The sequence below is a fragment of the Gymnogyps californianus genome, chromosome 8 (genome assembly GCF_018139145.2).
Source record: "Gymnogyps californianus isolate 813 chromosome 8, ASM1813914v2, whole genome shotgun sequence".
Lineage (NCBI taxonomy): Eukaryota > Metazoa > Chordata > Aves > Accipitriformes > Cathartidae > Gymnogyps > Gymnogyps californianus.
In genome coordinates, this window is record NC_059478.1 from 16,718,412 (window position 1) to 16,745,349 (window position 26,938).

The following is a 26,938-nucleotide window of genomic DNA, read 5'->3' on the forward strand; positions in this document are numbered from 1 at the left end:
TTTCCCAATGGGTAGCTCAGGCAGTTCTGCTTCCTTTAATTAGGAACAGCCCTGGCTGTTTTCGTTAGAGGCTGTGCAGCAGTGGAGCGGTTTAAGCTGAGCTGATCCACAGCACCACAGTATAAAACAACCTCCTCAGGACTGTCACAGCCCGACGGGGCTCCCACCGCAAGTCTTTTGAAAGAGCCCCGTTGGCTTCAACCAGAGTTAGACCAGACACTTCGTCCTGGATTTTTCCTGTGAAATGGGATCGCAGGCCAGGCATTCCTGGGGGATACCAAGTAGGTGGCTAGGTGGGCCACAGCTCCAGCAGCCCGTCTTACAGAGTGCTGTTCGCTTCTTACCGGGCTAGTCCTATCAGTGGATCATCTTCTGATTTTTTTTTTTCCTCAAATTTGTTAAAATTTAACCGTATTTGAAAGGTTACTTTGTATGCCCAGGGTTACAGTAACACCGAAGGAAACACAGTGCTGTATTTTCTGGTCACTACTTCACTCAATGAAGCAAGTGTTGAATCTGTACTCTCTTTCAAGAGTGGCTTCAGTGCTGAAGCCAGCTGTGGCCCACCGCTCGCTGCCAGGAATGAACGCTCCCTGGGCTGGATCTGCTGTAACCCCGCTGGTACGCCCAGCATGCAAACCTTGTGTGTGCCCCGCGCTCTCCAAAGAGGGACGGGACTCCCGTTGCAGAGCAGGCTGGCCGCCCTCCCCAGCGGTAGCCAACACAGCCCTGTGCTGGTGCAGTAGGGGAAAGGAGTGACTCGCACCAAAATCCGGAGGTGCCGGCTGTCACAGGGATTCATGCCCACAACATGGTGCAGAGGAACGATGAGCTCGAGACGAGCCCGTCATCCTTCTCCACCTTGATCCCACTGCAACGGCTTGTGCACTTTTTTCTCCCCCCTATTTGCTATCTCCCAGCGTTTTTCAAAGTTTCCTGTGATTTTGTAACCTTTTAAAGGAATTTCAGAAGTCGTTCAAGCCATCACGCAGTGCAAGAGAGCTGTTTGCGTGAGCGGCTGAGGCCTTTTCTAGCAGCCAGCCCTTCCCGCGGCCGGTCACCCCTCAGGCCGGGCTCTCCCAGCCCTCCTCTCCGGCGGCGGGCGGCAGCCCCCGGTCTCGCACCGTCCGGGAAGGGCCTGGCGAAAGGCATCCCCCGCAACGGAGAGCCACCACCGTCCTCCCTGACTTCCCGGCTCCTCAGCTGCTTTGCCAGCGCTGTCATCCCGGTCCGGCGGGGGCTTCCCACCGCGTACCGGCAGTTCGCTAGCCGGGGGCGGGGAGGCCCTCGTGAGCGGCAGGGCCGCGCCGGGCCGGGTCCGCCGGTCCCTCACCGAGACACCCCCCCCCCGCTCCCCGCGGGGGCGCCGCACGCGGTAGGAGTCCGCGGCGGCGGCGGCGGCGGCGCATTCCGCGGCAGCTCCCGGCGGCGCTTCCCCGCGGCGGCCCTCGGTGGCAGCGGATTCTTTCCCGCTGACGTTCCCCCGCTCCGCTCCGCTCCCCGCCCCGGAGCCCCCGGGCGGCACCCGGCGGCGGGCGGGACGGGCAGGGGCGGGGCCAGGCGGGGCGGACGCCCCTCCCCCGCGGCCGCGCGGCCGCGCGCCCCCTCCCCAGGCGGGCCGGGAGGGGCTGCCTCAGCCCCGCGCCCCGATTGGCGCGCGGGCGGCTCCAACGGCCGCGGGGAGGGCGGCGGGGCCGGGCCGTAAGGGAGGGACTAGAACTTTCCGCGGCCGCGGGCGGACTTTCGCCTCAGCCCGGAGCCGCCAGCGCCTGCGACCAGCGCCCCCAGGCAGCGGGGAGACCGCCGACATGACCCACTTCAACAAGGGGCCCTCCTACGGGCTCTCCGCCGAGGTCAAGAACAAGGTACGGGCGGCGGCGGCGCGGAGCTCGACCGGGCTTTGTCTGCACCGGGCCGGCGGGGGCGGGACGGGACGCGACGCGACGCGGGGCTTCGCTGCCTCCGGCTCCCGGCGGGGGTCCCCGCCCGCCCCGCGCGGTGGCGGCGCGGGAAGGATGCTCCCACCGCCGGCCCCGGGACAGCGCTGTCCTCCGTGGCACCGCTCGGGAAACTTGCTGCCGCGGCGGGGGCTGGCGAGTTGTCAGCGCCGGGCGGACCCGTGTGCGGCGCCGCAATTGGCGCCGCGCCCCGTGCTGCCGCCGGGCTGCACCTGCCCGCGCCGGCAGCCCTGGCACGGGACGTCCCGCTCGCCCCCGCGGGCGCCGTCCCCTCTCCTCTCGCCGGGACCGGGCGGGGCACGGCGCTGGGGCCCGCAGCCGTGCCAAGCCCGTGCCGCGGCCGGCGGAGGGGAGCGGAGGGCAGTGCCGGCCCCGCCGGGGCAGGGCGCAGCCGGCCCGCGCCGAGCGGAGCGGAGCAGAGCAGATGAGACGCGCGGCGCGTCCCGGCCCCCCGCGCGGTGCATTCCAGGCGCATGACATCATGGGCACGGGCGGCGCGCGGCCAATCGGCGTGGGCCCCGCACAGACCGCGCATTGTCTGCCCGGCGCGGCCCCGCCCCGCCCCGCCCGGCGGGGCACACAAAGGCGCGCGGGGGCGCCCGGCCCCGCGCCTCGGGGGGAGCGGGCGCTCGGGGGTCCCCGGCCCGGCGCTGGCGGGGCCTTTCCGGAGCTCACCTCACTGCTGAGAGCGCCTCCGGCAGGGAGGGCACCCAGCGGCTGCTGCTGCGACAGGGGCTTGTCACAGCACCCGCCGCTTTGGTTTAAAAGGGCAAAAAAAGTCACCGCTGACAGTAGCCGAGCCTTTGCTGCCGGAGAGGCGTGCGCCTTTTGTGCGTTGTTTTACTGAGTTGCTCTGACTTGTCTTTGATTTTTCTCATCTTCTGTGGAACAAAAGGTGCTTACGTTAGCGTCCTGTTACACAGACTGCTACCCTGCAGCAAACAGTTACCTGGTAAGAGGAAAAACCTTTGCAATAAAAGTTACACCGGTAAACACCTAGGGATAAGTTGGTGCTCTGTGTCTTTATTCGCAGGCTTAAATTCTAAACGTGGTATTTAATAACTGGTTATTTCACACACATGTCTGGTTTCAGGCTTCAGCACATCCCTAAATCCTGTTTTACTTGTGGCTGAGTAGAAAGGGGAGGAGGGAGAAAAGTAGTTCACTTTAAACATTGTAATTTGTGCAGGAAGTCCAAGTTAATATGTTGGAAACTTTACAAAATATACTTCTTTTTTTTCTTTATTGGCTGTCTCAGAATGGTTGTGGGGTTCTGCTGCAAAGTTTGATGACATCATGTAACCAAATGTCTTCCAGAGCAATTGCTTCCAATGTCTAAACTTAGTGATTTATCTACACCGTTACAATCTTTAAAAAAGACAATAAAACATATGTTGTGTATTATTGCATGTGAATTAGGAAGAAAGTAAATGCTCTTCTACTTTAAAAAATAATGACAGAATCATGTAGGCTTAACAGGGATCCCTTTATGGGGACAAGATGGGAAGAAGTTCTTTGTTCTTTCTTTCAGTTTCTTATTGTCATCAGCTTCCTTAGGGCCTCCTGAGAAGAACTGTTCCAAGCCCGTACATTAGCAGAGGGTTTGAAACTGGCGTGTTTCATGCCTTTGTGCGAAGGGCCTTCTACTTTGTCTTGCTGAGTGTCTGTTATTTCACTCACTTTCTCTGCTTTCTTCAATGCAAATATTGCAGAGGGATGGATGTTCTGTGGCAGCTGCAGTTTACTTGTGTGCAGGCTTCTGCTGCAGTCCTTGGAAATGTCAATGCAGCAGTGCCATAAAAAATTATTCAAATGCGCCAAAGACAGATGAACTCACCTTTAAAAAAAACAAGCAAACAAAAAAAAACAACCAACAACAAAAACTCCAGCAAAAGATATAGCTTTGAACTTTGAGAATGTTGCTCTTACTGTAAAAGATCAAATTTCAAAGCGATTATGTTATAGACAGATATTGTGTACCTCCTATCTAGTATCTTGCATGGGTCTGTGCAGTAAATATGTTTCTGTTTCTCTGTATAATTCTAGAGGATCAGAGAATAATGTCTCTGTAAAGATCAGAAATTCCTTTTTCCAGATCCTTCTGTCGTATAAAGATTTGAAGAACAACATCTAGTTTCCAACTCTTGGTGGATCATTTTTTGGTACTGATCTTAATCATGTGTTCTAAAACACTGACCTTCGTGCAAACTATTGTGTTATGGTTTTTTTTTAATGTGGTGTTGGTGTAATGTTTGTAAGTAGCTGTGGTACCTCCCTGCTTGAACGATGGTGAATGTTAGATACCCTTGTTTGAAATTTTCAGTGCTAATCCTGAAGCAGTGTTTTTCTGCACAAAACAGGCGTGTTGATAGCTATGCTGCCTGAGGGCCTAGCTGTGCTGGACAGAAAAGTCTCTTGGTTTTGGTTTTCATTCTTTATTTTCTCATTTGGCATTGTATTAGTGTTCAGAGAGACCTTTTGTTTGCTGTGGTACTTGAATAGATGAATATAACATGTCCTGATGCTTTATAAGAATTTTGTTTAATTGATGTTCAAGATTCCGTCTCTAAGCTTAAAATCTTTGTTTAGTTTGGTGTTTAGGGCTTTTTTCCTTCCTTTTTTTTTTTTTTTGGTCCTTTTGATGCTCCACCCTTTTCTTGTTTTGCTCCTTACCTTAGTTCACACCGATAAGGTGTCTGGTCTCTGTTATGGATCTCTTTTCCTCATTCCTACAAAGAAAGGATGGAATTTGTGTACTGGTTCCCAGCTGTAAGGAAACTTGTCTGCATGAGAAATGTGTAGGTAGTCAAACTAGTGTAATCCCTTTGAAGCTGATTCCCTGTTTACTTGAGATCACAGAAGATATTTGATCCAAAACAAATATTCAGTGAGGAGCCCTTTAAGGTGATTGAAATGGATAGTTTCTTCTGCAGGCAATAAATAATTTTCTTCTTAAGCAATGGGTGAGTTTCTGCAGTACATGAGGTTAGCATAGCGTGAGATGATGATGCAATTAGATAAAGCTACAAACTAATGTTATATTTGTCTCTGATTTACAACTGAGGTAGGTAAGAAATTAGCAGAAGATTTTGCTCCATTGTCTTGCTGTGTAAGGTGTGGAGCAAACAGGAGCACTGGGCAGGAGAAGGAGAGGTTCCAGTTCATTCAGGTGCTTCTAGTGACTCCACCCTTCCCATGGAAATGGTATTTGTATCGGGCAGGCATTTATCTTCTCCCTGCTCTTATGTTTGATACACTGCCAGTTTCATCTCCGTGTGAAAGGAAGGACGGGCAGAAATATGGTCTGTATGGGGAGTTAAACTTTGCATAGCATTTGGCTATCCCATGTCTTGACTCTAGCCTCTGACCTTCCTTCCAAGCCATCCCTCTGTCAGGAAGCTGGTACTCGTCAGTACCATTTTCCAAACTTTTTCAAGACAGCAGAGTAACTGAGGTGAGTTAGTCTGTCCCTGCAGCTGCCACCCTGAAAGGTCAAGCGCTAGTGATGTGGAAAAGGAAGGGAAACAAACTTTTTAAACTGGAGGCTGTTAGACAAATGAAGCCTGTAAACAAAGTATCTCCTATTTTGCAAGTGTGCAGGAGGGCAGTAGTACTTCCTGCTTTCCTTCTCGAGGGCGAATACGGATTGATGAAAAAGAATTGAAGTCTGTGGTGAATAATGCTAACTAGTCCTAGGTATGGTTATCGTGTTTCTCCTGAAACTGCTGAGGAGAAAATTCTTGTACTGTATTTCACTTGCTACAGGCCAAATAAACAGATTTAATTGCTTTGTCCAGAAATTACTCTTTTATGAATATATTTAACTGGGAACCAGATTTGAATCATTAACTTCCAGATTTTTTAATTAGTGATTTAATAGCTAGATGAAGTTTTGGCTGCCTGTAGTTGGACTGTTAGGCCTTCTCCTTCCTCTTTCTCACCCCTCTTTTCAAAACAGTGATAATACCCTTTTCCTTCTTAAAATGTAACTGTTCCTCCTATGTACTTGTTTTACCCTTCCATACTTCCCGTAGACTATTTTCCTTTAGCAAACCTTTAGGTTTGCTCACTGAATTTTATGAACCTTAGGTAAGAATGTTTGCTGCTGATAAAGTGTATTTCTATTAATGTTGTCTGAAATGATGTCATAAAAATGGAGACTATTGGATAAAGGCAATGAAAACTTACGCTTGGAGAGCACAGGTGGATATCTTTTGTGATAATAACATAATATAGGATCTCTGCATTCCTGTTCTCTTGTACGTAGATGTCTATACAGCTTTTAAAGAAGTAATATCTTTAATTTACAAGTTTTGAATTAAATTCAGGTGTTTAGTTTAAAATAAAATCAGCCTGCGTGACCTTTTCCATGATACAAATCTTCAGTTTGTTGCATGGAGAATAAATTAAAAATCCAATATTTTGGTGCTGTCAGAAATATTATAATATATACACTGAGATTTTACAAAGGGAATTTCAGAGGAAAGAGCAGAAGGATTTTACAAGATCAAGCATTGAACTTCAGTTTGCTCCAATTAATTAATGGTTTCTGATAGTTGATCATAGCTCTTAAAGTTAACATTTAGTAGCTAAATATCAGTTTCAATGTGCATAGCACTGGAACTTTTCTCTTTGTGTCTAATTTCTGTATTTTTTCCGAAGAACTGTGAAATTTTTTCCAGCTGGATCCAGGCTTTAGTAACAGATCTGCAGTTCAAATGAACTTCATAACTTTGTCTTTTATATTTATTGTCTTCCAGAAATATCTCTGTGTGTTAATCTTTAAGCATCCTATTTTTTTAATAGCTGTTCCCAAACCTCCTTTATATTTGTAATAAGCAGAGATGAATGAAATGCTGAGTGAAAAGTTCTGCTATAGGTTTAGTCAAGAAATCTGTCAACTAGATGCACAGAATGCATTCAACATAAGAGAATAGTACTTAATGGTACAGTTTTGATAACTGAGTCGACAGCAAAACTGTCCACAAAACATAAGTATGACAGTGGAATAATTCCATAGCTAAACTTACAGGCAATCAATGTTTGGCACAATAACTACATGTATCACTTAAAACACATTAGTGATATAAACAATGAAAACTTGCATTTTGTCGGTCTTAAGAAGCTTTTTTTAATGTATCAGCAACCAAATGATGAGAATTCTCCAACTTATTTACAATATCCCTGCTGGTTACTTCTTTCTGATGCTTAGTTTTACCTTGACTGACAATATTAAATTTCAGTAACTTGGGTTCAACAACACTTCCTAGAAAATGATCCTACTGCTTTCTTCCCTCAACTTCCAAATCATGGGGTGTTCCTTTTCTGGGCAGAAGCCTCTTAGGCTTCTGAGAACGTGTTTGCCACCTCAATTGCTGAAACATGAGTTTAGCCTTTTGCTGGAAATTTTGCAGAGGATTTTTTTTAAAGAAACCCAGTGAAACACTAGCTTTATTAAGCTGTACTAACCTATTAATTTGTATTCTCCTAGTGTAAGATCCCATGTGTGAAGAGTTCTTATATTGATTGAGAAGTGGTATTAATGCAGTAGCCCTAATCAATAGCTACATGTTTTGGTTAGATTTTTTTTTTTAAAGGAGGAAGGTATTCCAGCAGTGAAGAATCTTAACTGCAGTGTCTCCATTCATCTTCATTCTTTACTGCCTACCTCAGTGTGTCTGCTCTGTCTATCTCAATGTGTCTAATCCATTTTCCTCTTTCACTGTTACTATCTCAGGACAGGTCTGCTCTCTTGAGCATGTATCAGGTATAGGTTTCCAATTCTGTGGCTACTTCAGTAGAAGTATTAATACTACAGCAGTAATAAGTAGACCTACTAACAAGTACAAACCGATGGTGATGAAACCTATGTGGCATTGAGTTGACAGTTCATGCCTACGATACATCTCTTTTTATGATAAACAGAAGCAAGTAATTTGCCGTGGAAACACTTCCCTTGCCAGCAACTTGGACGTTAGCACCCCTGCCATCTACTTAAAGCCTCCTATGTTTGTCAGCCAAGCATTGCCCATTCTGCACACTTGCCCAAGCCCACGAACAAGGAGACTTGCCTTCAGGAGCCCTTGCACAACCCCACTAGGTAGACATACCCTATATCCAGTTTCACTGGTCAGTAGCCCCCGAGTAGGTGAGATGAAACAAACCTGTGAAAGTGGCTACCTTAGTGACATCTGGCAGTTGTTGCTGTGAACCACTGACACAGGAGTTAATTTATTTTTCCTCAATGGTTTAAATCCCCAGTAAACCTTGACATGTCATTGCCAAGTTGACAGTTGTCTTTTGGAGTCCTCATGTGTCTCAAAATTGTGACTTGGAACAGTGCACAGCCGTTCTTGAACTGCGAGACATGTATCGCTGCCCCGTGTTAAGCCCTGTGTGAGGGATGTAATTTCCAGTTCTGTCTCTTGGCTTACACAATTTTTTCTAGGAGGAAGGTGATGAATGGCATGGCGTAGCCAGGATTAGCTACTGCTGCCTCAGGAACATCAAAGCAGAGGTGGAGCACTAGACCAGTCAGCTCCTGTGCGTACATGAGGACAGCACAGATAGAAACTGCCAGCACTGCTGCCAGCAAAGCATGGTGCCTAAGTAGATTAAGGATGAGGATGTTTGCTGTAAACTTTTGTTATGTTTAACCTTAGGAAGCACACTGTGTCTGCACTTTCAAATTTAAAGCACTTTCTGTGAATTTATAAAATGTATTATAGTGACCTTGTTTCTGGTGGATTAATAAACTTTTAGTAAAACTTGTACTGGTGATACAAAAACATAAAACTTGCTGAGGTTAATGTTTAAGGGTGTGGGATAAGTATCAAGTCTTGCATCCCTTACGTGCAAGCTCACAGCATACCTTCTATGGCCAGAACACCTCTGAAGAAAGCAAATAGAGTTTGACAGAGTCATGACTATTAAATGGGATTAGTAGTCTCAGAAAATAAAAAGTTTAATTTGCATTACAGTAACGCTTGCTTGTTTAAAATGTACAAATGAATGTGCTTTTTGTGTGGTTTTGGAGTTAGACTTAGCTTAAAATTTAGAGAAAAATACTTATTATATTTCTGTTGCTGAGTCAATACCCTTAAAAGATGGATGCATGCATGCATTGTTTTGGGATAATGGCACGTCAGTGATTTTTTTTCTCACCTTGGCTTTTTTTGTAAGAACGTTAATTTGGAGGCTTTTTCATGCCTCAGAATAGTTTATAATTTGCCTTGGAGAATAAAGGATAGAAACCTCTTTGTACTCAGAATTGTTAGCTTCTGTAGCTACGTAACACCATATACACTGTGCATCTGACACATCCTTTTAAGGCAAACTTTGTAGAGATTCCCATCCCCTATGGAACTGTACAGGAAAGGCCTTCAGTAAAAATGGGCTTGAGGCCAGGACACGTAGGGCAATTTGAAACAGATTTTTTCTAAGTGACATCATGTGAATTTTTTTTTTTTTTTAAAGAGGAACTCTTGCTTAAAAATGCTTTTTGTAAGTATCTGATTCTAAACAACTGTTAACTTGTATAGCTATATTCAGCAGCAAATGCTCTCTTTTGGGTAAATATTTTTGGGTTTGCAGTAATGCCTCAGAGTAACTTATGTTGTTGTTTCTATTTAGTGGGATTGAATTACAGTGTTTTTCTCAAAAACAGTTTTCACTTTCTTCAGGTGGGTGGTTCTATGCTTGGGGTTTTTTTTCTTTTAAAAAAACAAACAAAAACCCCTTCATCAAACCCTTCGCTGCCTGCCCCCCCCCCCTTTTTTTCCCCTCAAACCAGTGCAGAGTTTAGTAGATATTAGGAGGGGAGACATAATTAAACTTCTTGTTGCTTATATAAAACCGTCTCTTAACCGAAGCAGATACAGTTCTGGATGTATAAATTACAAAGACTCGAAGGCATTAGTCACACTGGAGGAGCTGGCAGTAAGAGAAGACCATTACAGCGAGGCACGAAGCGCTGCTGCCACAGCTACGGTCTAGTGCCCTGTTTGGACTCTCACCAAACTGCCTTACCCAGTCCCAGCGTCTGGGCCAAGCGTGCTTTACGCCTTGGGAGTCTGAACTTGCTCTGGTCACTGATCTTCACTCGCTCCTGGAAACTGGGCTTTAACTGTTTAATGCCTTTGCTGCTTCCCTTCCAAGTCTTGGCCTGGTCTTCTGGGATCTAAACAGCATTTTTCTTGAGGACTTTAGGCAGAATCCTTTTGGTTACAGAGTAACCTTAAGAGGTATAGTGAAGTGAAACTGTACGTGGCTTGTGCATACACCCTGCAGGACTTGAACACCAAGTCTTTTCCTAGATTTGGGCAAAAACTAAATATTTTTGCACTTCCTTGCTGTTCTGAAATGCTTTCATGAAGGTGGGATCTGATCTACTGCAAGTCCTAGTTGGCTGAATTATAGATGGATTCTAAACAAATCTTCCTACCCTGCTTTGCATGTTTGGACCATGGCTCTTCCCAGAGTAAAACCGGACATTACTACTATAAAAACCTTACTTTGCTTTCCTGCTAAGAAAGCTCTCCTGTTACATTGCTTTCCTGTTGATATTTCCACTGCTACAGCCTCTAATTTATAGACAGAGAGCATTATCTTAGTATTCCTGGTTTTGCTTGAATAAGAGTAATTTAATTGAAAAGTATTTTTCTGTTGTCCCTAATCAATTGACTAAATGCTAGAAGCCTTCCCAGCAAAAGATAAGGCATAACAGACACATGCATTTGGGAAAGGATTTGGTTATATTCAAATGTTCATAGTGAAAGCCAGCTCTTACCTCCCTGCTTACATGGGCCCCACCAGAACATTTCTCTTCTGTGCTGAGCATGGACAGAGCACAAGTCAGAGCTCAGGCCGGTACGCACCAAGTGGAAGGATGCGCTGGAACAGGACCTGTCCTGCAGCTCCTGTTGAGATTCCCACCGCCTGACCAGCCTGAGCTGCCACTGCTTTGGTTAACTTCATAACACTACATGGGATCAATTTAAAGTTACGTTATATATTGTATCTGAAAGTCAATAGAGTGAGTCAGTGAAGCATATGTAGTTCAGACACATATCTAGTGTTCTAAGACTAAATGTTCTTTGCTTATTTTTGTAAGAAGCTGTCCTCTTACCTTGCTGACATCATTGTATTAATCATGCCCCAATAAAAGTAAAAAGTACAAGTATCTTTCTAAGAAAATAAAGACTATTGTCTTTTTACTTGTTCTGTCTTGATAGCATCCTTTATCATTAATAAATGACAGTATGAAAATGTTTGTGATATGGAAAGGTACTTCTATTTGAAAGAATCTAGCAGGTTTTAATAAAAAAAAAAACCAAGCTGTGACATTAAACATCAGAGATAAAATCTGGTCTTTGAATGGATGGAAAAGAATTGGAACAAAACATAACTAACAAAGAGTTCAGTCAGGGCACCTGAGCATTTTGTTCTACAGAAGAATAATGGAACCTTAAGTAATTGAGGACTGGGACCTCTCTTACATGTCATTTGCAACGCAGCATTGCCCACACATACTGCTGCGTGTGTATTTCAAACCTACAGTGAATTCAGGCGTGCAGCGTAATGAGACTACAACTTACCTTGTGGTATCCTGAGTTTTGGATGCAGCGTATACATGCATCCCCTACCCACCCCTGGCAGTGCTAACTGTTCTTTCTGCTCGTGCTTAATTGCTGAAAAATGTTGGTTTAGAAGTTACTACAGGGTGTTTAATCAGAACCCCTTACTTAGGAGTTTGACTGATTTTCCTACTTTAACAGTAGTATTTTCTTTTGTACTCGTTATAAACTTCAGTATAGCAGGCTTATGGCTTGATTTTTACTTAACTTAAACTACATTTTCATTAAATAAAAGTTGAGCTAAAAGTTCATAAAATTAAAAAAAAAAATCTGTCCAGCTGTCTGCTATGCAGATTTTATGATTTATATAGAACTGCCTTATAGGAGCTATGTAATTTCAAATACTCTGTCTTACTTTTCTTAGACTTTCTTCAGTAATCTTCTAAATTTCAATGGTAGGCCTTTAAAGATGAATATCATTACAAAATTAAGTAAATGTTTTCTAATGTGCTTATGGTTATCACTTTTAAAAAAAAAATCACATTAATTGTAGATCATATTCTTCTTATAACTTTTTTTTATGTGGTTAAAGCACAACTTGCCTGGGTGGCCATATCCAAAGTATTTTCAGATGTTTCCTGGAATATAATCAACATTGTGCATCACCTACTGAACTTTAACTGGTCAGAGATATACCCAGGAAGGAAGAGGGTAAGGTGGAGGGCAGGGAGAAGCAGAAGCAGACTATGATGTTTCATTCTTTGTGCTGAATTAATTCTTCCAATTTTTTTGGTGGTGGTAAAGCAAAACAATAGCATGAAGCAGCTGATAGGCAAGATCTTCGAAAGCTTAGGGTGTGAAATCTGCATTTCTTGTGCTTCTGCTAAGAAAACTATACGGGGAAAACTACCTCAACCAGAAAAACATGCTATGTGTGAATTCAGAGATTTTTATCTACTACCTGTATGAAAGATAAATGTAGGCAGACTTTGCTATCTAGTAGAAGCTAAGGAACTTCTCAAGAAATCACGTCTTTCACCTAAATTACAAAAACCACAGATTGAATCATTTTGTGCAAGGATGAAGTGGTGGTAAGAATGAGAGAAATCTGTATTTTCCTTGTGAGTACTTATCACAGGCACCTCAATTAGCCTGTTCAGCAAATGTGAGTTCATGGAATTAAATTGGAGCAGGCTGACAGGCGACCAAATAGGATCAGAGCAGTCGGTGGGAAACACCGAGCCCTATTAGGTGGGAAATGTGCGTTACCTTGGGACCTGCCATGTCATCTGGTTCATTTTTTCAGTCAGGCATATGCCTGGGAAGTGGCAGTGAGCAGTCAAGTGTCTGAGCTTATAGGGTGGGGGCAAAAGAGGTGTGAAAGCAGCAGAGTCTTGAGGTTTACCTTTGAAAAAAGCGCTCAGAAAATGCAGCATGGACTGTGCCTTTGCTGGAGAGGCAGAGGGAACATGCATTTTGAGTAACATTTAGCAAAGCTTGCATCGACAGACTTCAGTTCTCTTTAGCGAACTTTTTTGAGAGGTATGTTTGAGTTACTAATTCACCGCTTGCTGCTGTAAAACATAATTCTTCTGGTTTTGGTAAGTGAGGAGGGTTTGAAGAGAAGAGGTGGGGAGAGAGACTGAGGCTAAAATAATCAGATTTTTGTGGTCTTATTTGGAAGGTGAAGTTGGAAGACTTGTCAACACAGTTGGGCCTTGGGGAAGGGCTACAGAGTCACAATACAGTTTGCTTGTAATGTCACATTTTAAAAGCTGTTCTGTTGGGGAGAAAAATAAGTAAACTTGAAAGAACATACAATTTCCTGGATTGCTGTAGTAGCAATAGATTAGAAAAGTACTCTCAAAGATACAATGATTGTTGATGTTACTGTTTCTGTTCGCAGGCTCCATCTAGCCTGTGAGAACTACCGTTCCACCAGAGTTACAGTAGAAGTTGTCTCGGGAGACACTTCCTGGGTTACTACTAGGAAAACTAGATTGTTTTCAGATTTTTTGGGTTTTTGCTGTTTATGCACCCAATTGTTCTGTTACATTATATTCCCCCCCGCCCCAAAACAAGAGCTACTAGGTATCGCTGAAGTATGTCAGTACAGCGGGTTACCAGTATTTTCAGCGCAGCGCTCAGCACGTTGTTTCAGAAGACATCATCGCTGCTAGTGATGTCGGAGCCTGCCCAGATTTGCTGTGTCCTGTCAGAGCTCAAGCCAGTCATACTGGGGGTGGGTTTCCAAGCAAGGAGAATCTGTTCTCCTCAGGGAATAACAGGCTTTTGTGCATCGGGATGGATCAACACTGTCTTAGCTGAGAAGAAACTTCATATCCCAGTGCTTTTTCAAATGACAACAGCAACGATTTCAAATAATAGGTAGTGAATATTACTGAAACCATGTTCTGCAAAGAAATTTAAGCTGTTCAGCAATATACAGACTAAAGATACAGTGCAAAGGGACTCGATATCAAGAAGTATAATGTTTGGTGGCAGGACCAGAAGGTGCTACAGTTGAAAGTGGAAGCTGATGACTGAAGAGAATTGGAGTTATAAGGCAGAAAACTGTGTCTATGACAAGAAACGATAAGAACAAGAAATGTGAGAAAAACTGTGAGAACAGATTTGAATGGGCGAGAGCGTTGCAGTAGTACAGCTGCAGAGAATGAGGAGGAACCAGTATTCAGTCCAAGGGCAGGTGTACATCCGAGTTGTTAGTGCACTCTGAGGGAAGAGATGGTAGCGTTTGCTTCTTGAATAGTTTGCAAGCTGTCACAAAATCATACTGGACAGCCAGGGAGTAGAACACTTAGTTCTTCCAGCCTGCTGATCTGGCAACAAACGCCATGCATGACTACAGGCATCTTACTTGTAAGATGACTTGGAAACTTTGAGGCATAGCTTGTTCTTACTTCAGAGTTTAAACTGGTGCCTATGGGAAGAGTGCCAGGAATTTTGCATTAATGCTCATCCATCCCTCCTTTAAAGATTGTAGCCTAAATTTTGATTTACAGAGAAAACAGCGAGATGTTGGCAAGTTATCAATTATGCTACACATAACAAAAAAATACTGTTGAATATTAAGCAAAATGGATACAGCTGTAAAATTTTTGTGCTAAGTAGCGTAGTGGGATATAGGGAGAACTTTCAATATTAGCATTAACACAGTGTGTTCTCTGCCTTTCTGTACAACAGTCCATAATGACAGAAAAAAACCCCCATGTTCAAATTCCAGGACATACTTAATGGTGGCTTTCAGGTTTTTTTAAGTACTTTCCCGTTTGGTTTTTGTCTGGATTTTTACATTCCCTTTACCTTTGGGTTTCTCGTGCACAAATATGCTGCCTCTGACATTTGCCTTTGCATGCAGGCCTGGTCAACATACATGAAATTAACAGGGAACTTTAATTTGTCCTTGTGATGAAAGGTCGTTGGGTTGGTAGCTCAAATGGCAAGAAACTCCACTTGACAGTAACCTTGGTACCCTGTCACTCCCTCTTCTCACCCACTTTCAGTAAAAATCAAAACCTTGTATTTTCCCACTGTCTTAGGTTCTCTGTCTCAACTTAAAGGGTATGCTATTTATTTATTCTATGAATAAATAACCACTCTGTTGGCAGACAACTAGAACAGTTCTGCAGAAAAATACTAATTATGTCTTTGTCACTCTCCCTCACCTCTGAAGCTGAAGATTAGATACGTACAGTAATCTATTTAGACCATAGAATTTTAACCAGGAAGTTTTAACTCAGTTGTATAATTAAAAAAAAAAAATAAATCTAAAAAACCTTTTTTCCTGCTTATGAGAAGAATGCTCACTGTTCTGTGCCTTTTTCTTGGTCATTCACATAACCAGTAAGCTCTTAACACATTTTTGTCCCAGACTTTTTGCCGTGTGAATTTTAGATGTGAGATTCAGAACTGTGTTCTGGAACAGCAGGTTATGAACAGAATGGGGCAGCTCAGGTGCCAGTAGCTGGAATTCTGGAGAATAATTTGGGACTGGCTGTGTAGTCTGCCTCACTCCCACTTCTGAGGAGTAAGGGCTTCCAACAGCTTCTGCCTTGATACCAGGAGATATTATGCTTTCATCTTTCCCCATGCCATCATAAAGCCTTAAAAAGGGGAGGAGAAAGATCTCATTGCAAACTAGTGCCAAGCAAACGATAAAGAAGTATCAGCATTGGTATCTTTGGCCTCTGCAAGACAAATCGCTCCTGAGGGTAGTACTTATTTCAATGCAAAGGATGTTTGTAGGCACCGCTGAAACCATAAAAATTGTTTCACTCAGTTCCGAGTTAATACAAATTGAAAAGTTGATATAGGAACAAATTGCTGCTTAAAATTTAAACTGTACAACTTTAGGTCTTAAAAGCTGGAGTTTTCCCTTAGTTAGCTTTATTTGCTTTCAGTAGTTTATGACCTAAATGTTTAAAAGTAAAATTAATATTAAAACACCTGGCTAGACGTGGATTAAATTAAGTATGAGATGAATATGCTCCCATACTTACTAGAAATGCAGTAAGCTTTCTCTACCTGATCTTTTTTTGACTGAAAAACTAGTAAAACTTGTGTCGCTTTAAGCAAGGATATAGGTCATGGCAAATTTCTCCCTATGAAGAATATTGACATCTAAAACTTAGGGCTTTATTTTTTTTTCTGTTTACTTTCGTGAAAAAGTATGCGTGTAACCTCTTCATATACTATGTTGGGGTAAAGTCCTGGCTATTTCTCTTGCTGTATATGGCCCTGTACTTTATTTACCTTGGAAAACAGTAACATACAACCTATTTTGCTGCACTTTTATATGTATATAAATCTTAGGTTTTGTTGACAACACAGTTCCTATGATAGAGTTGTTCACTCACTTTGACAAGCACATGCTTTTGTTGTTAAAACTTTTGACCAGAGAGCAGTTTCTTCAAATTCTTACTAGCACTTTAAATTTAGCGTGCTGCACATTAAACACTTGACCCCTGCTGTGGGGGCATAAAGCCTAAAGCTTTTGTCAAAAGTTTCATCAGAACTAAGAAGTGCGAGCTGTTATGACACGGTGTGTCACTTTGAAAGTTTTATCTTTTATACCTGCTTTTTACTTACTAAGTTTTCTGTTTGTTAGTCCCAGTGACTTGTAAAAAGCTATGCAGTGTGCTTAAACTCTTACTTGAGATATTGTTACAGTATTTTTCCAGAGTAGCAGCAATATAGACAGCTGAACTCTTAAACTGGAGATTTGGCATATATGTAGCCCTTAGTGTACAGTGTGTACTGTGTAATTTGGAAAAGATTAGTATAAAAGGACAATTGAAAGTCCATATGATATCATTTATGGTGTGAAATACTGGTTAACATCATCACTCAGACTTAACATGCTACAGGCACATTGAGTAACTTCAAGGGACACAGACAGATCATTAAAGCTGGCCAACATAACTTCATTTGTTTCCAGGAATCCATACACTTGATAAAAACAGTGATGAGTGCTGTTCTGGTACTACAGATGGAGGGAGGGTTTTTACACTGTAAGAGGTCCCAAATGGGAAAGTCCTACTTGAACAGAACAAGATGCGAGAATCAAGTTTAACCCGAGGATTCTAGCCCTGAGGCATACATTGGCATAAATGTATGTATATCAGCTTGTAATAGGCAACTAACACCTTCTCTTTTCCTCCCACAGCCTTAGATCACCTATAATTTTGACCACTTGTATAAACTTTAGTTTCCTTTCAAAGATATTTCTAACTGTTAAATCTGTATCTCTGAAGCATCAACAAAAAGAGTAGCATTTACAACTTCGTATCTTTCAAGATTTGTCAGAACAAAGTAAAGAAATTAAGTTGGCTTCCTGCTAGCTGGTTTTAAACTTTTATAAAATCTTTATATCCATTGCTACAATTGAATCTTTTCTACAGTGTTCTGAAACCGTAGCTTTTTTTCATGGCACTGATGATGTATACTTTGAGGGAAGCTGCTTAGCTACTGCTTTCATCTTTAGTAGACATGTTTTCTTTTGCTGTAGACTTGTAAGATTTAAGTATCTTCCATGAAAGTTGAGTACTGAAAAAGAATCAAATGTTGGCATGTTGATTAGTAGTAATGGAAAAAGCCATAAAAGTTTTTCATTTATATCAAAGCTTCCAGCTTCCCCTTGTAGATAGCAATCAAAGGAAAACTGGAACAACTCTGATAGACATGTGGAAAATATGAAGTATTCACTAACTTAGTGTTACATAACTTCTGGTTGTGCCATCGGGAGTAAAAGAGCTAAGAATTCAGAGTAAGCATAATGCCTCGTCTGGTAGTACCTGACCTGTCACTCTCCCTGTTTAACCCCTTCTTGTCACATGTTTAAAACCAGATCCTAAAGTTTCCATGTCTCTGGCTTTTCAGGTAGATTGAGTATAATTTTCAAAGAAACTATCACCGCTCTTCACTTTTTGTAACCTAGTTTCCCACCAGTTCAAAAATCAGAAAAAAAACTTTACCATATTTAAGTCAAACTGTACAGTAGTGAAGACAGTTCCGAGAACTAGCAGATTTAACAGTAATGCTTTTACTGGCAATAAGACAAGTTTCCTCACGTGTATAAGCATTTTTTATTTCTTATCTCTAGATAAGCACTGTAGTGATACCCCAAGACAGTTTAAAACCTCTTGAAATACTCAAGATTTGAACACATGGTAAAGTACTCCAACATAGAGTAAATATTTTTCAGGAGAAGTGATGAAATTCCATCTGATTACTTCTAAGTTCCCCAAGCAATGGGCGCAGCAATTTAATACTCAGCTCAGTTGCAATCTCACATATGGAATGCACTTAGTATTAAACGAGGAAAATTTTTGCCATTTTTTTCCTTTATATGCTTGCCGAGAAAGATTAAAATAGCCACACTTGCAGACGTCTTTAGGGTTCTAAGTCTTACTGGCTTCCATATTTACTTTTTTTTTTTTTTTTTTTTTTTTAATATGGGGAGGGAGGAGATAGATCTTTAAAATGTGTCTCTTGGTGGCATGATCATGGACTTAGTTTCCTCTTTAAAAAAAAAAAAAGTGATTACCAGTGCTTAAAAATAAATGAAGTTGTAGAAAAATAAGTTGTAGAAAGACAATTCCAGTTGTATTCCAGACAATTCTAACTGCAGGATGGCTAAACTATGACTTAGCATTGTCTTTAAGCTACACTGAAACAGAAACTGCCTGAATTTTCAGAAAGCATAATGTTCATTACATTTCTAACTAACTAAAGAATTGTGGAAGAGATTAGCTTAAACCCCTCTCTGTACCCAGATGCATGTTAGAATGGCGATTTTAGTGTAGTATGAACTGTCAGCCTGCAAATGACCAGCCCATATTGTCTGCTGTCTTCTAACTGGTGTATCAGAACGCACCAAGTTCTGGCCTTTCTACAAATCCTGTTTCTTCTTTTGAACTGGTGTACAGAAATATATTACCTACGTATGTCTTGTCTGTACACGTAACTTAAGATTTTGTGGGTGAGATCACTTCTGTAAGATCTCTGTAGGTTCTCTAATGTGTAAGAGTATGATGCTGTGTTTCAGTCTTTGGGGATGTTTTGGGATCTTTCTCCTTTTCACAGATACTTACTTTCACACAAAATAGTAACTGACTCAGTTATGTCCAAGACTGCTGCTCTTCTATAAGTTTGAACAAGCTAGTTGAGTTCTGCCAGACGTTACTGGGGAGACAAATTAAGGCTGTGATCATGTAAGCCTTGTTTCCATAGGAAATAAAAACAGCCATGAAAAGTAGCTTGTAAGCTAAATCACCAGGTTAGGAAGGAGAAAGATGATAACCAACTTCCTCATACGCCATTTTCAAGACATTAGCCTTTCTGGTAGCCCCTCAAAAAAGGAGCTACCCACCCTTTACTATTATTACCATCACTATAGATGAAGAATGGGGTTGTGCTGCTTCTGGTGCTAAAGTTAAGGAAGGTGCAAGAGGACTATCTGTCACCCAAGAGACAAAAATGCAGCAGCTTCCTCCAGGAAGCTGTGAACTTCAGCTAGCTGTTCTAGTCTGCTTCTCATCTTAGCTATCTAATATCCAAAAAGTGTGATTAAAAAAAAAGTCATGACATTTTCCTCACAGTAGGCAGTATTACCTGAGCTTTCTTCCTTTTTTCTTCTATGAGAAAAGGGGTATCTTGATTATTTTAGACCAGCTTTGGTCTAAGCAGTGAGGTACTTGCCATCTTGTGCAGAATATTGCACAAAATTTTACACCTTAATCAAGGTCTGAATAAGGGAATGGGTTAGTCCATTATCCTGATCTGTAACTAAGGCACCATAGCACCACTATTACAAATAGTCTAAGGAAAATAGTATTACTCAGACAAGTTTTTGAAGTAAAGCCAGAGATACAGGAATTTTCCATTCCCCTTAGAAGAAAAGTAGAGAACAGAATACTGTAATTTTTAGTTTGGTCAGTTTGGAGTTGGGGATTACTAATGCTAGCCAAAGTGTAGCAATTGCCTTTATCCAAGTAATTCAGATAGGTTGGAATTATAATATCCTGCAGCCTAAATAGCTGCTAATATCTGGCCTTTCTGGGCTGAAGTCTAAGCCTATATGTAAAAAGTCTGAAATTTACATTTTGATCTGAATGTGAATGGCTTTACATGAGTTTCTTGTTAGGAATTTGTAAGCAGCTGATGGTAGCTGAGCTGATTTTCCATTAGTTAGAAATACAGCAAGTATATGCTGTGCTTGCCTGTCAGGTATCTCATGGCAGCTCCCTCATTCCCCATCTTGCTCACTGACCCATACGGGACAACTTCTAATGAAGGTGGAAAAGTGTTGCCAACCTCTGCACTAGTGGAGGTTAGTTATGCCATAAAATCTTGAGCTCAGATAACTTGTTTTGTTTGCAGAAAAAGTAGCAATGCTTTCAATGATATAATCCCTCTTCTCCAACTAGCCAATATTGAAAAGTATTGCAAAAGTAACAGGTTTAGGCTGAAGGAAGTTTGAGCTGCTTTTCAGTGTCTGCAGGGAGGGGAACGAAGGGCGGAGTGTGGAGCATGGACCCCATTAGCTGCTAGCATTGTTGAAGTTTACCGGTTTTAAGCATTCCATTCACATGGATTGATTTCTAGTGGCTGAAGCGTAAACTGACACACTGAGTAGTGAAGTCTGAACATCTGGAAAAGGAGTTTTTAAGTCGCCTTGCTAACAACTCTGGGCCTCCGTTTGATGCCTTTAACTTCAAAGACCATTGCAGGTTTTCTCTCTTTGCAATTAAGACATGAGATCACAGTTTATTCCATCCGAGTCTTCCAGCAAGGCCAAAGAAGAGAGAAATAGCAGGCATACTAAAGCTTAAGTTTAAAAAAGCCACACACACAACCCCCAGAATCCCCAGCAAGATAACTCTTAATGTTGTAGCAACAAGGGGAAAACTTACTAGGTCATCTCCATTAATCATAGTCTAGCTAAAAAAGCAAACCCAACATAATCTTTGGCTGAATAACTTCAAATCTATTATATAAAAGTTCCCATGTAGAAATTTACATCTGAGCAGTAATACTGACGGCATGGCAAGTCAGAATTCTTGTGTTCATAACACACTATTTCACTTTTTTACTTCCTGCTGAAGACCAACTTGGGCAGAATATTTTTTGAAAAAGTCATCATTCCTCTGCCGCTGTCAAAAGACTATTCACAGGCTCCAGCAGTTCTTACAGTAGGAAGAACTGCGAAGTGCTTCAAAGCGCTATTTGCAAATAAACGTTTAGTAAAGCCATAAACATTACAGTAAAAGGGATAAGAGACTTACATCTGTACTCTGTAATGTAATGTAAATGTAAAACAACATTTAAAATACAGTTGAAAATCCAGCAACAAAATTACTGGATAAATGCTATAGCATACTCTTTGAAATGGATTTGGGGGGGGAAAGAGTTGCAGTTTTCTCTCGTGAAGTAACTTTATAACTGCTTGTGTTACAGATTGCCCTGAAATATGACCCCCAGATAGAAGAAGATCTGCGTAACTGGATAGAAGAGGTTACAGGGCTGAGCATTGGTGCAAACTTTCAACTGGGATTAAAAGATGGCATAATCTTATGCGAGTAAGCATTTATTAAGTAACCTTATTTTTAGCAGTTTTCCACTTTTGAGGAACTAAGGAGGGACTTTCTGAAGATTCCCCTTCAAACACATCAACAATAATAGTCAAAGATAGCTGACAGTAGGGTGGGAGACAGCTTCTGTGAAACTGTGGAAAAGAATGAAAACTTAAATCTCCTTTATATTTCAGCAAAGATTTCTAAGTATTTCTAAATTTAATGGTGAAGCTCTTTTCTATAATAATCAAATGCCACAAAAAAATTCTTATCGTCTGTTAGACTTGTTAGACCTGAGATCTGAGCTAGGCACTCTGTATAAACCAAAAAATTAACCATTTTGATGAAACTAATGCAACTAATAAAGCATGAGTGAAAATATTATATAATGCCTGCACAGATGGTATAAGGATGAGATTTATTGTTTAAGCATTTCCCTTTTTTTCACCTCCCCAGGCTTATAAATAAGCTGCAGCCAGGATCAGTGAAGAAAATTAATCAATCAAAACTAAATTGGCACCAGGTAAAACAAAAAAAAACCCCAAAACTACACCTCTAACCCCTCCAACCCCCAAACAGTTCTTTTGTTCTGTATTAACAAATTTGCTGTGAATATGGTACACCTTAAATCTTAATAGCACCAAGTTTTGTATACGATACATACACAACAGTTGAGGATACTGCATACATGAACAGCATTTAACAGAAAGCAAGTATAGCTGTGATGGCTTGTAAATGGCAGTTGAGTATACATATTTAATAGTAGTGCATTAGCTGTTAGGTGAAATTGCAGATGGAAGAAGAACATAGAGCCCTATAGCAAGGCCTTTTTCCAAGTTATAAAAAAGCTGTTAACTTTTTTATTAAATCACAACTGGAGTTTTCCATCCAGGCAGTCCTGCAAGGTGTTAGGTCAACAGCTTGCCTGTACCTGGACATCACTCTATGAAGTGTCCTCCTGAGAAAGCAGCTGGAGAGGATGGGGAGGGAAAGGACCTGAACAGTCTCAGAAGAAACGGTTGTGTAACAGAACTCAGAAAACAATATGGTGCAAACTACAGTATGTATTTTATTTCAATATGTCCAGATTTGATTTCTTAGGAGTGCTCTATCTAGCACTTCCCCCCCCACAAGGGACTGTCACAGGCAACATGCATTTAGAACAAGCATTGGAAGGGTTACTGGTTAGAGTTGACTGCCTTTACTGTTACTGGGTCTAGCTTAATACTGCTGTGTCAGCCTCTTGGTTTTATTGGCATTGAACACTTCTAAATACGGTGGAGGATTTTTATTTTTTTAAAAAGTTTTAATACCTCTTAAGACTTCAGAAGGAAAGATGAGATTCAGTCCTTACTCCTTATACTCCAGATTGCTTTCCAATTTCTACAGTTCACAGTGCTAAAAAGTGCTAATAAACCCCAAAAGCTTAGTTGAATTTGTCCCAGGAGGTGAGCAAGATAATACCTTCAAACCAAGTTAAATGTTCTTACTATCCACATAGTTATGCTTTTATTTTACTCAAAATTATCAATTGCTGAAGTCAAATAGCATGGACATTATGTTGAATTTTCCAGTTTGAAGCAGGTTTTAGATTAGGATTTCTCTTGGAAGGGACACGGTTGGGGCAGTTTTGTCATCAAAGCCCCCTCTAACAAAGTATATGATACTCACTGATGGAGAGATGCCAGGCTAGATAAACCCTTAGATTGATTTCTGAAGTCAGTATTACAACTAATGAAAAATAATCTCAGACTTCCCACCAGTCACTCTTAACCATGCCAACTGTTTTGTCCAGTTTGCACAAGGCAAAGAACTTGTGTAAACCAAGCAAAACAAACAAACCAACCAACACCAGAAAGCTTTAAAATTACTTAGTTTCTGAATTGAAACACTGAGTAGAAAACTGGCTTTTTTGTTTCTGTTCAGCTGGAGAACATTGGGAATTTTATCAAAGCCATCCAAGTCTACGGCATGAAGCCACATGATATTTTTGAAGCAAATGATCTTTTTGAAAATGGAAATATGACTCAAGTACAGACTACTCTAGTGGCGCTAGCAGGTCTGGTAAGTATTTGTACCCCTGGAATTGGCACAAATCCACATGCCAGTCCAGATGCACCCTTTCCACTCATGTAAATACGGAAAACAGCATACAGCCTGTCAGGAGGGGATAGATACTACTGTGAGTCTGAGACACTGCAGAGGTTGCACTTCAGAGGGCTGTGTCCTACTGCATGCCTCCAGGGAACTCTTGGAGTTCCGAGTTAGGATTCTTGACTGCAGATGGCCTTGCTCTGGAGCTGCATGTGCATACACAGAACCGGGGAGGCTCACAGGAAAACGCGAATCCCCGCAGAATATCCTTCTGACAAGATACTTGGGTAGCTTTGGAGTGCCACCTTCAAATGGCATGGGGAACTGTTACCTTCTCTCACCCCTGACACAGAGTTTCTCATAAGAGATAAACCTGCTTGTGGCATCACTTGAGAGCCCAGAGTCAGGGCCATAAAGCCAGTTTTCCAGTAGCAGAAAATATACTTTAAACATTGAATACTCTATTTTCCCTCTCCCTAAATAGGCAAAAACTAAAGGCTTTCATACTACAATTGATATTGGTGTCAAATATGCAGAGAAACAAGCACGAAGTTTTGATGCAGGAAAACTAAAAGCTGGTCAAAGTGTAATTGGCCTGCAGGTAAGTAGGCAATTCAAGTTTGCAATTAATCTGTTATATTTGAGAACAACTTTCTTGCTTTAACTGATATATTGTTTATGCAAAAACAGCTGCAGAATTACAATATATTCTTATCATGGAAGGAGGTATGAGGTTTTAATTCCTGTAAGCAGTTGATTGACTTTATAAGCTCAAGTGACTGCCTGGAAGGTTTTTCTGTTTGTTTTAAATCTGCAATAAGAGTGATAAGGAGGAAAGGAACAGCTAACATTAGCAGTGTCATCTCTGTCCTGTAAAGCAGTTTTAAAGTAGGAGTTGGGATAGTGAAAGCTCCTTATATGGTAGAAGCTTTTTTCTCTCCACTTTCCTTAATAGTCATAAAAACCAAAATAACTGGCATAAAATCTTAACATTCCTGTGGTAGAGAAGTTGTGGCAGTGTAATTGAATTGTTACTGTCCAAGGTAAAAGTTAATTATTACATTTTGATGCATACATCCATTCTCACTGCAATGCAGTTGGACAAATGCCAGTCACTGAAATGCCTTAGGATGACAGTTGCCTTTATTTTTCCTTTTGAAGCTCAGTATGGAGAAAGGGTAATTTATTACAGGTAGTGGTCAAGCTACATGAGGAGAGCATGTGCTGTAACGACTTTGTCCATCAGCCATCACAGTTACAAATCATATTTGTTTCCTTAGACTGGGCTTGCTGTACAAATAAAAATCCCTTTTTCTGTCCACCTCTTCCTTCCCCCAATAAAGATGGGCACCAACAAGTGTGCCAGTCAGGCAGGCATGACTGCGTATGGAACTAGAAGACACCTCTACGATCCAAAAATGCAAACTGATAAGCCATTTGACCAGACGACAATTAGCCTACAGATGGGCACTAACAAAGGAGCCAGTCAGGTAAGCAGGACTGCGTGTGACACGTGTAGAGCAGATACAGCTCTCAACCTGGGAGAGCCCGGTGGGGGAAGCGGCTGGGTGGTGCTTAGCTGCTGGCTGGGGTTAAACCACGACAGATCGGAGAGTCTGAGAGTCACATGCAGTAGCAGAGTCCAACTGGCAGCAGTGGGAGGGTACAGTTCAGCTGTGCTTTTATGCAGTAATTGAAGAACTTGAATTTCTTATCACTAACCAGTGTGCTCTGTGCTGAATATCTTAAGGCTTAAAATGACCTGGTGCTTCTAGAATTTCCGGCTGGCTGTGTTATACCAGAAGAAAAGAGTAACTTCATTTCAAGTACTAACTAGACAGAGGCAAAAAAGAAATTGCTTCCTGGGCGCTACCTCAGTCCAAACACTTACTATATTCTTTCCAAAGAGGAAAATAAACTGGACCTTCCTGCAAGGACTTTCTTCTGTGACTTACCTACTAGTGAACACATGCTGCTGTGCTATGTTTTGTTATACTTTAATCCTATTTTCTACCACTTCCAGTAAGGTGTACTAGTTGTAATCATAAATCTAGTAATCACAGCTCTTGACCTTCTTACTGAACCTCTACAATCCTGTTTTATTAGGCTGGTATGCTGGCACCGGGTACCAGGAGAGACATCTACGATCAGAAGCACATATTGCAACCTGTCGATAACTCAACTATTTCATTACAAATGGGTACCAACAAAGTAGCTTCACAGAAGGGAATGAGTGTGTATGGGCTTGGACGACAAGTGTACGACCCCAAGTACTGTGCTGCACCAACAGAACCTGTCATTCATAACGGCAGCCAAGGAACAGGAACTAATGGGTCAGAAATCAGCGATAGCGATTATCAGGCAGAATACCCAGATGACTATCACGGAGAGTACCAAGATGACTATCAAAGAGATTACCATGGTCAGTACAGTGACCAGGGCATTGATTATTAGCTTTGCATCGAAAGTTCAGTATTAGTCCATTATTTTATTCAGTAAGAACGAAACTAGCCTTGTGGAATTGTTACCTCTTTCCTACACACTATGCTTAATGTACCTAAAGAAATATTGCCTTACATACATTCCTTTTTCCTTTCTCTGCCCTTTCCCTGTCTAGTTGCCTTTAGTGCTGTAACAGTTGTAGTCTACAGCATAAACAATAACTGCATATGAAGTAAAAGGAATACTGTGAAAGGGGGAGTGCTCTTGTACAGCCAGGTTGTCCAATAAGGAGCTATGCATTTTCACAATCTCTACTTAAGCAGGTATTTACATACCACATTAAGCCTTCATTTTACATATTTACAGCTTTTCTGTTTTCCAGATGAGATAAAAGAATTTAATGCTTAAAGTTAAATGTGGTCTTTGCCAATTAAATCGAAGACATCACACTAGTGATTTAAATATCATTACTATGTTTCTAAGGTATTGTTTGCTAATGGTAAGTCCTGCATTAGACATAAGTGTGCATTTGTGATTGTGTATTCATTCCATTATCAACACTGACCAAACTTAGAAATAGTTGTCTTACTAAAAAGGGAGCTTGTACAAAGTCTTGAGCCAACAGAAGTCCCATGACTGATGGTGCATTTGCCTTTTATTGTGCCATAATATATCCATGTAGAAATGCTTTTTCTTCCTTGAACTGTATTTATTGCCACACTTCTCAAACTGATCCCAGTGTATTTTTATAAATAAATATTTTTTCTTAAAGGTA

General features: G+C 41.7%; 1 protein-coding gene across 2 annotated transcripts; it reads left to right on the top strand.

Annotated features, from left to right (window-relative positions):
• Positions 1–1,738: 1,738 nt before the first annotated feature.
• CNN3 (calponin 3) lies at positions 1,739–26,938 on the top strand. Of its 2 annotated transcripts, XM_050900762.1 has the most exons (7): positions 1,741–1,865; positions 21,512–21,633; positions 22,084–22,150; positions 23,554–23,691; positions 24,206–24,322; positions 25,065–25,211; positions 25,828–26,938. In XM_050900762.1, exons 1-7 carry the CDS (start codon positions 1,809–1,811, stop codon positions 26,173–26,175), a joined length of 996 nt encoding a protein of 331 aa, XP_050756719.1. In that variant the 5' UTR covers positions 1,741–1,808; the 3' UTR covers positions 26,176–26,938. The 2 variants fall into 2 exon arrangements, with proteins under 2 accessions (XP_050756720.1, XP_050756719.1); XM_050900763.1 differs by lacking the exon at positions 23,554–23,691 and having other exon boundaries at positions 1,739–1,865.